Consider the following 10564-nt stretch of genomic DNA (forward strand, 5'->3'; position numbering starts at 1 on the left):
GTATTGCAATATTTATACTAATCGATTATAAAATCTGTAATTTAAAATTCATTACAATTTAAAAAAAAATATAATTGAAATTTTGAAAGAATTAGGTGCTGAATATTATTTACTCCTGTCCCAAGTTTTGCAATGAAATTGGAAATAACTTGTGGGAGAAGACAAAAGCTCTGATAATCATATATCTAAAAAAGATTACAAATTAGATTGCAATCTGATATGCAGATAAACACACTTTAAATTAAAAAAAAAAAAAAAACTAGTTTTAATTTTAAAATAAAATTAAAGATAGATTAAAATTCAATTTTAAACGTACATTTTTCTTTTAGTTTGTATAAGAATATAATTAAAATCAAAGAATATTATCATGATCGGATGCATACCAATCAGTTCATCACTCTTATATTTTCTTGTTAACCTGTTTCCATCAAAGCTCGATGTTACCTCCGTCGTGTAACGCTCCAAAAATAATTTAATCAAGAAAATTAATTTGGTAGAGATACGAAGAAACAAATCTAAGATTAAATTAAAAAAAAAAAAAAAAAAAGATAAAAAGAAGGGTAAAACCTGTTTAGCACATATATCAAATCGATTTTGGTTGTTTATATATCATACAAAACAAAACACCAAAACTCACATTTCCGTTGAACAAATTGTCAAGATTCCCTGCAATAATTGACAAGTTTCTTCTGTTGGAAAATGTTCAAAGGCATTTGTCTGTTAATTGTGCAGAAACACTATAAAAGCAACCTGGTTTGCCAATGCCTTGAACATAACAAAACATAATATAATTTAACATAAATGGATAGCGAGATAGTGGGAATAGTCATAGCACTTTTGCTATGGGTTATATGGGCAATGGTGACCGAGCGTCGCCACCGTCGTGTGGAAGAGCTAAGGCAACTACCACCAGGACCAAAATGGTGGCCAGTTGTTGGGAACATCTTTCAATTGGGTTTGATTCCACACGTATCATTTGCCAAATTGGCAAATAAACATGGCCCCATCATGACTTTATGGCTAGGCTCAATGTGTACCGTGGTGGTCTCTTCCAATGAAGTGGCTCGCGACATGTTCAAGAACCACGACGTCGTTCTTGCGGGAAGAAAAATCTATGAGGCCATGAAAGGTGAGTATGGAACTGAGGGGTCTATTATAACATCTCAATATGGTCCCCATTGGCGTATGTTGCGGCGTTTGTGTACCACTGAGTTCTTTGTGTCTAGCCGTCTTGACGCTATGCGAGGTGTGAGGAGTCGGTGCATCGATCGCATGGTACAGTATGTAGAAGACGCCAGTTCGTGTGGTACCAATGCCATTGATGTTGGGAGATTCGTTTTCTTGATGGCTTTTAATTTGATTGGAAATCTTATATTTTCGAAGGATTTACTAGACCCCAAATCAGAAAGAGGGGCCAATTTTTTTTACCATGCAGGTAAAGTTATGGAGTTTGCTGGCAAACCAAACGTTGCAGATTTCTTGCCAATATTAAGATGGCTTGATCCTCAAGGTATAAGGAGGAAAACCCAGTTCCATGTTGATCGAGCCTTTGAAATCGCTGGAGGGTTCATTCAAGAAAGGACCGAGAGTAACAAAGAGTTAAATAAAAAAGATTTTCTGGATGTGCTTTTGGAATTTCGTGGTGATGGACTTGAGGAGCCATCTAAATTTTCTTCACGAACCATCAACGTTATCGTGTTTGTAAGTTATTTAATAATAAATTTATTTCAATTTCATAATGCAAAATTCTTTAGTCTAAGAAATCTAGAACTTTATTTTTGAATTCATTGATTAACATGGTCCTCACATAATTAATTTAAGACGTCATAACAAGAAAATTAGTCATTTCATAATAATTTATTAGAAGGCATAATTAATGTTATGCTTTTATCAGGAGATGTTCACAGCAGGAACTGACACAACAACAAGCACATTGGAGTGGGCAATGGCTGAGCTACTTCACAACCCAGAGAAACTAAGGAAAGTCCAGGATGAGCTGAGGAGCACCATTGGCCCCAAAAAAAAGATTGAAGAGAAAGACATTGAAAAACTTCCATACCTTAAAGCAGTCATAAAGGAAACACTGAGACTTCACCCACCATTACCTTTCTTAGTTCCACACATGGCCATGGACTCGTGCAACATGTTGGGCTACTATATTCCGAAGGAGACACAAATTCTAGTGAACGTTTGGGCAATAGGACGTGACCCAAAAACTTGGAAAGACCCTTTAGTGCTCAAGCCAGAGAGGTTCTTGGAAAAGGACAAGGCTGATTACAAGGGGCATCATTTTGAGTTTATACCATTTGGGTCTGGGCGTAGAATGTGTCCAGCCATGCCTCTTGCTTCTCGTGTGCTTCCGCTAGCACTAGGGTCGCTTTTGTACTCATTTGATTGGAAGTTGGCAGATGGGATTAAGCCTGAAAACATGGATATGAGTGAACGAATGGGTATAACGCTTAGGAAAGCTGTTCCATTGAAGGCCATACCACTACCTTACAAGGGTTATTAGACACTTGGGCATCTTCATTCTTGTGCGTGTGCTTGTAAAAACCCGGGATAATGACAATTTCATTCCTGAGATTTGGTTTAAGTAACACTTTAGTTCAATATAACTTTTTAATAATGTTTCGATCCATGTCAGTAACATTTTAGTCCCTGAGATTAGCAAACCTCATAGACTAAAGTTTCTAACAGGGACCGAAAAGTTACTAAAAAATTCCACTAGACTAAAATGTTTTTTTTAAAGCCAAACCTTAGGGATGAAATTTTATTTTCCGTAAAAACCATGTCAATATGAACCTGTACTCCAACAACAGATATGTAAGTTGGGAATGTAAGTTTAAGCTTAATTTGAAGCTGTTTATGTAAAGTATGTAGGGGGATTAATTGCGTTAAGCCCTTAGGTTTGCGTTAAGCCCTTAGGTTAAAAAATTTCACCCTTAGCGTTGGTAAGAGGATTCATTTAGAAGTTTGGGATAGAAAATTGATGCGTAAAACTTAGCAAGTGCACTAAATCGCTCAAGTAATACAGTGGAGAATAGAGTGTTGATCCCACGCGGAAAGTTAACTTATTAATGACTGAAATTACTAGTCCTAACACCAAGTGAAGAACCGAAACTGTGAATAATTTAAAAATATAAATTAAGAAATTAACAAAAAATAAGAATAGAAAGCAATTATAACTCAAGTATCTAAATTTCCAAGCTGATTCAATCAAGAGTAAACACTAGAGCATTTGATTTCACCTAGTTATCACGATACAACTTATACTTCTTACTAATCCAACTCTATCTTCTGATTGATGACCGAATTCCCTAAATTGTTCAATGCTCTTTCTTAAGTTATATTGACCCACTCTTTCCTATTAACCTTCTGAACCAAAACTTGAAGTTTAATAGTTCTAGGTTCATTACGCTCTATGAAATTCTACCCAAGGTCACACAAATTGCTTTTATCTATCTCTAGTATTCGCTTAATCTATGATATTTATTACCAGAAGCTAACATCATAAATCACTTTTCACTCTCATTATGAAAACAATGCTAAGTGAATGGTGAACAAACATCCAACAAAATTAAAAACAGTAATAAACACTCAATTAAGGAAAATAGAATATAGATTAGATTGAATCAATAAAATTGCATCATTGTAACTAGGCTACATCTTAGCCTTAGTAAAACTAAAATTAGTTCATAATGGAGAAATCAATAAACACAAACAAACTAAAAACATCTTGGAGAAAGACAAATAAAAGAAGAAAGTTGCTTCTCTCGTTTACTCGACTTGCAATCCTTAAGATTAGCCATCTCTAAGAAGTTGCTGTAACCTCTCATATGTTTTGATATGCCAAAACTATCTAAAAAGTTGATTGATTACTAAGCAAAACATGCTAAGGTATGACATTATTCATAACCAAACTAAAACAGACTTGTCAGGTGATATGATTATGCGAAAATAGATTTTTCAAGTGGTACGATTGTGCGAGATCAAGGAACGACCGTTCAGTAGAAGAAAACTGCCTAGATGAACATGTCGTATCACAGGACATTGTTCCTCATGGTCATCATCATCTTGCCAAAATGTGTGGCACTTGCACGACCATCCTGCATGACCGTTCCATTCAAGTCAAAAGTCAAGATATTCAAATTCAGAATCCTTCGTGCTCTTGACTATTTCCGAAGTCAGTCAAGTCAAAACTCATGTATCAAAAGGGGCACGACCGTTCTGCATGGTGGCACGACCATTCCTATATGAAGAGTTTTGCACGACAATGTTCCAAGAAGCCGTGCATGCTTTTGGAAAATCTTGTGGATTTGGAAGAGCAATTTGGGTGAGACCATTCTGCGTGGTGGAATGATTGTGCGATGCCTTTGCACGATCATACGGGATGGTGGAATGTTCATTTCAGAAACCCTAGATTTGAGAAAATTTATCTGTTGTGTTAGGGACAACTGTTTACGATTATGGAACAATCGTTTCTCTGGATTCTGTAGGCTTTATCAAAGCTGCCTTAAATGAAGCAATGGCTAACTCTTTAAGGTATATAAAAACTCAAGGTTTTTATGCAAAAGGGTAGAGAAGAGTGATATCAGATCAGAGAACATTCCCATATAATCCCTTGAGCTCAAATCCAAATGACTTACTCTCATTTGTACTCATCTTGTAAATCATTGAGAGTGTCTTTGTTCTTATTGTGTGTATAAGCCTATAGAAAGAGGCAATCATTCACAAAATACTTTGATTACAATCTTAGGGGCAAAATCCTATAAAACTAGGTGTAATCCCATAAATCTAAGTGTGTGTGGCAAAATCTTGTAAAACTATTGTATTTGGCGCAATCCGATTATAGTGGAACTTCAAGGAGGTTGCCTTGAAGAAATGGATGTAGGAGGCTTGTGGATATAGCTCCGAACCACTATAAATCTTTGAGCATTTCTCTCTTTTTCTCTCAAAACTTATTTATTACTCTTGTTCATACATTCATTGCTCTTATTTATTGTTCATAAGTTGATTGTATTTATTGTTCTCATTTGGATATCTTTATTGCTCATTTGCATTAACATTAACTTTGTCATTCATTGGTTGTTGAGCTTATTTATTGAGCATAGATTTGCTAAACTCATCATTTGCTATTACTTGTATTGATAGTTTTTATTCCGCGATAATTTTTATTGATTCCTATTCATTCCCCCTCTAAGAATATGAGCCATATTTAGAGTTTAACAGTTGTGAACCCCTATTTTGTCTTCAACTATTCTTTTTAGACTCCTCATATGTCCAGGACAAGAAACCCAAGCCTCCAAAGGAGTCCCAACCCAAATACAATTCTTGTTTATTTTTATTTAACGCTCGCCATGGCACAAGAAATTCAATGCCATGACATCGACTGATTGCTAGATTTCTCGAGACTGTTTTGCCGTGGCACACCAAAATCCTTTCCCCTACGTGCTTTTTTTCCAATCACAACTGAGATCTCATGGCCGCAACATCCAAATTTCGATGCCGCAACACTGACTCTTCCTATTCCAATCGGCTTTCCTTCTTCTGCCTGAAACTTCCAGCCATGTTTTCACCATCTTCCCAATAGAATTAGGCCAAATCCAAGGCATAAAATTGGTAGCTCTGCCTCTTGGCTTTCCATAGTTGCTCGATTTAGATCATTTCGAGTTGTAACGCCCAATAAATTAGCTACATCCTTCTCTTATGTTCAAAACTAGAAATGAGGCCAACAAAGAATAATCATTCCAATAAATAGCAATTCAAAGCCAAATAGAAGGAAAAATAACCTAAATCCCATGAAAACTTAAAATAAAAACATGATTGAAAATAGGATTATCAAATAATCCCAAACTTAAAATTTGCTCCCAAACTTAAAATTTGCTAGTCCTTGAGCAAAAGAAACATAAATTGAGTTAAACAAAACACTAGTTTATATCACAATTTATGTCTCAAAGATTGCCTATGATATATTATTTAAGGAAAAAAACCAAATACTACAAAAGTTCAGAACTAAAAAATTAACCATATTTCTCTATTAGCTCCCGAAGTATGTAATCCCCATTTCAAATCATCATTAGACTTCTCAGATCATTTTATGCAAACAGGCAAATATCTGTGGTTCTCTTACAAACTCCATAGCCTACTTTTCAAACAACTCTCCACTAATGTAGACTAGAGTATTGCCAAAGTTCAAAAGGTTTTTATGGAGTTTGTAATGTTAGGCTAAGGTAATAGGCTCCAGCAAAAGGATAGGATACAAAAAGTAAGGGAAGTCACTTCGATCACAATGCAAACACAAAGAGCCTATAAACTTTAAGTCATAACTTCTCATCACTGGTCAACCTTTATCTTTTGGCAAACACAATCTTAATTTTTCTTTTTTTGAAAATAGAATGTATTTTCTTCAAGCCGACTTTACACAACCCTAAACTTATCATTTTTATAGCCTTGGGAGGATGAAGTTTTATTGATCAACCACTTGTACACACATCGTCCTTGCTCTTTATGCTATGTATATGCTACATAGTCCTCTTAAAGAGTAGGGATAAAATGTTTATGCGAAAAGGGTTCGACATATTTGGCTATACAAGAAAAATATGGCTATCTTATATCAAAAAGCAGGGTGACCAGTGGTAAATATGATAAAGGTTGGCTAGAAAGGCTCAAATGATCCAAATATAGTGTAGATCATCTCCTCAAGAATGTCCAATCTAGAATTTCACCTCAAGCAATCATCAAATAGTTTCTAGAATTTGTTGAAACCATTAAGAACTCACAAAATTCACATAAAATATCGCTAAGCATGCCAAATAGATAATTCCCATGGTTATACTACCCAAAGATTCTCTTATCAAATTGAAGTCAACCAACTCAAACTTTAAGCAGTATTCAACATTTTCCAGCCATAATATACCCCTACAATCATACTCTCATCATAGACTTATGTGACTCAAACCAAAGAAAATTAACACAAAATGTTGAAATTTTTTGAAGAAAAACTTTCCCTACCCCCGAACTTAAAGTCAACATTATCCTTAATGTATAAATGTAACAAAGGAAATAGAGAAAAGAAAGGAAAAAAAGGCTCCTTTTTAAAAATAGCGAAATGTATCTCAGCTTGAAGGTTCGGTCACCACTCTCGTGTCATTCTACCATCCATATCCAAATCTAGCTAAACAGTCAGGCTTATGGTATACCACGTTAGTAACACACATCACTAGTTAACGGTATGAGTCAAATTAACAAACACACATCAATGTCATTTAGACTAAATAGAAAAACAGAAAATGAAAATAAGCCAAGTAAAAACAAACAAAACAAAATAAAAAATTGGAAATTTCCAAAGTCTCAGTCTTCCATGTGATTATCTGCTTCATCCTCTTCTTGAGCTTCACCTTCTTCAGCAAGTGGCCTAAATACGAACTCTTGCCCTTGATACTCCAGAACTGGCCTAAGACGACTATAGTCGATGCCAACATGGGAGAGTTGTAACCTTTGCATCTCTTGAATGGATTGCATACATGACTACATATACTGAGCTTGTAGCCTCATTTGTCAACTTATCCACTCGAAACCCTAAAACTGATACTCTTTCAATGTCTACATCTCCTCTCTCAACGTGCTCAATTGGTTTTTTGTCGATGCTTTAGATGAACAAGCCTTTTTACTAGACCTTGTAGCTTTTGTTCCACTGGTGAGGTTCCTTATGTAAATTAGAGTCGCGACCCTGGCTGAATCAACACTTCATCGGAAGCAAATGCTATCCAGCTTGAGCACACAAGGCAATAATGAGTAGAGGAAAGAAGTAACTTAAGTGTTTATATCTCGTGTAATGGCATACATCATGGTGACTTGGTCTCTATCCACTGTACTATAATTGGTGGTCAGCATCAATCAAAACATATAAAGTATTTGCCAAATCCGAGCGACACCCAATAAGTGCTTACCATCAAATGTCCTATGTTGACCATTAGAAATTTCCCATTCTGCTTCACTAATGGCCAATTTCCTAATCACTTCAGTATTATCCACATTTTGCAAGTAAGCCTAATATTCACCCTCTATGTTCGACAAACCATAATAGACATTGATAATGGTCGAATGAAAAGCTACTTTTACACCCCTAACCCTTGTTCTTCCAGTTGTGCTCTTCGGGGCATCGGCATAGAACTCCATCACTATTGAAACCACAATGGCCTTAGACTCTTTGCAGAAGTTCTCCCAACCCAAAGCGGCGATTTTATCTATAGTCCTGCGAACATTTTGTTCGTCAAAATCAATCCCTTTCTCCTCTATAAAACCTTTCTTTCTTTTCACTGCTTTTTCAAATTGTTCTTTTGCGGTCAGACTCACAAACCTAGCATCATTAAGTTGTACGCCATTCCTTTACTCTTACTCCCTTCGCCTATTTCCTTCCTTTTTGGAGCCATATTCACCGACACTAAATTCCAGCAAATACACACTCCACAAAAGTATTTTAAATCAACAACAAACCAGAAGCAATTTATTCTCAACCCAGGTTTGCGAATTTAAAACTCTACCCCTAAAACTCTTCCAAATTCAACACAAGTTCAACCAACACCACAATCAACCAATTCAATTAAAATTTAACAACCAATCACAAAATTTATCAACAAAGTGTAATAGAGCACTTACTTGGGTCAATACTAAGCTGAATGATAAGAGCTTGAAAATACACTTGTGCTTAGTGGTTTATTGGGATTATTTGTGGGAAATTAGGTTTAATATATGCAATTTGACTTAATTAATTTATAAATATCTTTTATGGGATCATAGGTATTCTATGTGTATTTTCAGGTTATCAATGCTTAAAAATAATATTCGGATGAAGAATTATGTTGGCGGTGAAATTTGTGATGACTGGAAGCAAATATTTCGGGAATCAGAGTTAAAACGAGAAAGTTATGGTGTTTTGAAGATGAAGTGAAAATCTTGGAATATGCTTTAGTTTTGAACATGCTTTGGCATTTTAAAGATAACTTGAGCTGTGGACCTTGTAATGAGATGATTTATGAACCATTGGATAGCTGATGATAAGAGCTACAATTCATATGTTGATGACTTCATTAGATTCAAAAATATTCATGCTCATATTTGATCATCTTTTCATGTCACAATGTCTTTATGCCGCAACAGAGCAGCTTTTGCAAAAAATTAACATTTACGATTCCTGTTTATTCCGTGGCACAATGCCGCGACACAACGATGATTTCTAGAATTTGTGCGCTGATTGTATTACAACTAGCTTTTGTGTTCCAATTTTAATAGGATTGTGAGAAACACAACCTTACAACCCTAGTGATATAAATAAAGTGTCTTTAGTTGTTTTAGAGGGAGAGAGAGGATAGAGAGGAGACTAGCCGTTATTCATAAATCAAAACAGCAACTCTTGGGGTTTTGGTTCATTATCTAGGGAAGTTTTTTTTTTTTCTATATTTTTCTTGAACTTAGGTTTACAATGGTTGTTTATTTTATTTTTTGATTGTGAACTAAATAAAGTTTCTAGGGCTAAGATATGATAAAATTTGAGGTGCTTCTCACCCAATAAGGCCTTGTTGAATGGGAGGATTACCCTCTCTTATATATTAGTAGGCTTGAGCGTGCCTAGTCAGTGTGGGACTCCAACACTCTCCCTCACGATCAAGCCCATATATTGGGTCATGCCTGTTGACAGAGGTAGTTCTTTGGCTCTAATTCCTCACCCGCTAGTCAAACACTCAGCTCAACTGAACTTGGCTCTGATACCATGATAAGACCTTGTTGAATGGGAGGATTACCCTCTCTTATAAATTAATAGGCTTGAGCGTGCCTAGTCAGTGTGGGACTCCAACAAGATATAGCCCAATTCTATGAATATGTGTTGATGTATTGTTGTTAATTATTGCTAAGCATATATTTTCTAAGTTTCAGTATGGTTCTTAATGCTTCAATTCTTTTAGGCCTGAAGTTGATTGATTTAATGGACAAGGTTGAGATTGAGAGATGAAATCTACTTAGTCTAATATACTAAGACCATAGGTTGAGCGAATGCTAGAGATAGGTTGCCACGATTTGTGAAGCTTTGGTAAATTCCATAAAGAGTAATGATCTCTTAAGACTTGAATCCAATTTAAAGATATCTTAGGTCAGTAATAAAGGGTTAATCCGATAATTGTTCAAGAGAAAATTATTAGAATTCCAGGGAGTTTGGCCTATAGAAAAAGCTTAATAATATTAGCAATAATTATCAATATATAGGAGTAGAATTGGTGTGAAGTCTTTGCCCTAGGTTTATTCCTATTGTTTACGACCAACAATTTTCATTTAATTTTATTTTCTTTCATATTTTAGTTTATCTTAGATTGTTATTTTTAGTTTGTTCATTTCATAAAATTTTAGTTCACCAAATAGTAATAGGATATTAAATTTTGGTTGTTGCTAACTAGTAATTCTCTTGGGATTCGACATCCGTTACTCATACTACATTACTTGCACGTTGCGTACGCTTGCAGATTAGAGGACAAGTTTTTGGCACCGTTGCTGGGGAATTACTATTTGTTTT

The 10564-nt window shown here is 35.4% G+C and overlaps 1 protein-coding gene across 1 annotated transcript; it reads left to right on the plus strand.

The window, feature by feature from the left end:
- Window positions 1-801: 801 nt before the first annotated feature.
- Window positions 802-2512, plus strand: LOC116110178 (iridoid oxidase-like). The gene is made up of 2 exons (XM_031396400.1): window positions 802-1701; window positions 1895-2512. Exons 1-2 carry the CDS (start codon window positions 802-804, stop codon window positions 2510-2512), a joined length of 1518 nt encoding a protein of 505 aa, XP_031252260.1.
- Window positions 2513-10564: the final 8052 nt, after the last annotated feature.

This window comes from Pistacia vera, unplaced genomic scaffold (assembly GCF_008641045.1).
Source record: "Pistacia vera cultivar Batoury unplaced genomic scaffold, PisVer_v2 Contig598, whole genome shotgun sequence".
NCBI classification, from domain to species: domain Eukaryota; kingdom Viridiplantae; phylum Streptophyta; class Magnoliopsida; order Sapindales; family Anacardiaceae; genus Pistacia; species Pistacia vera.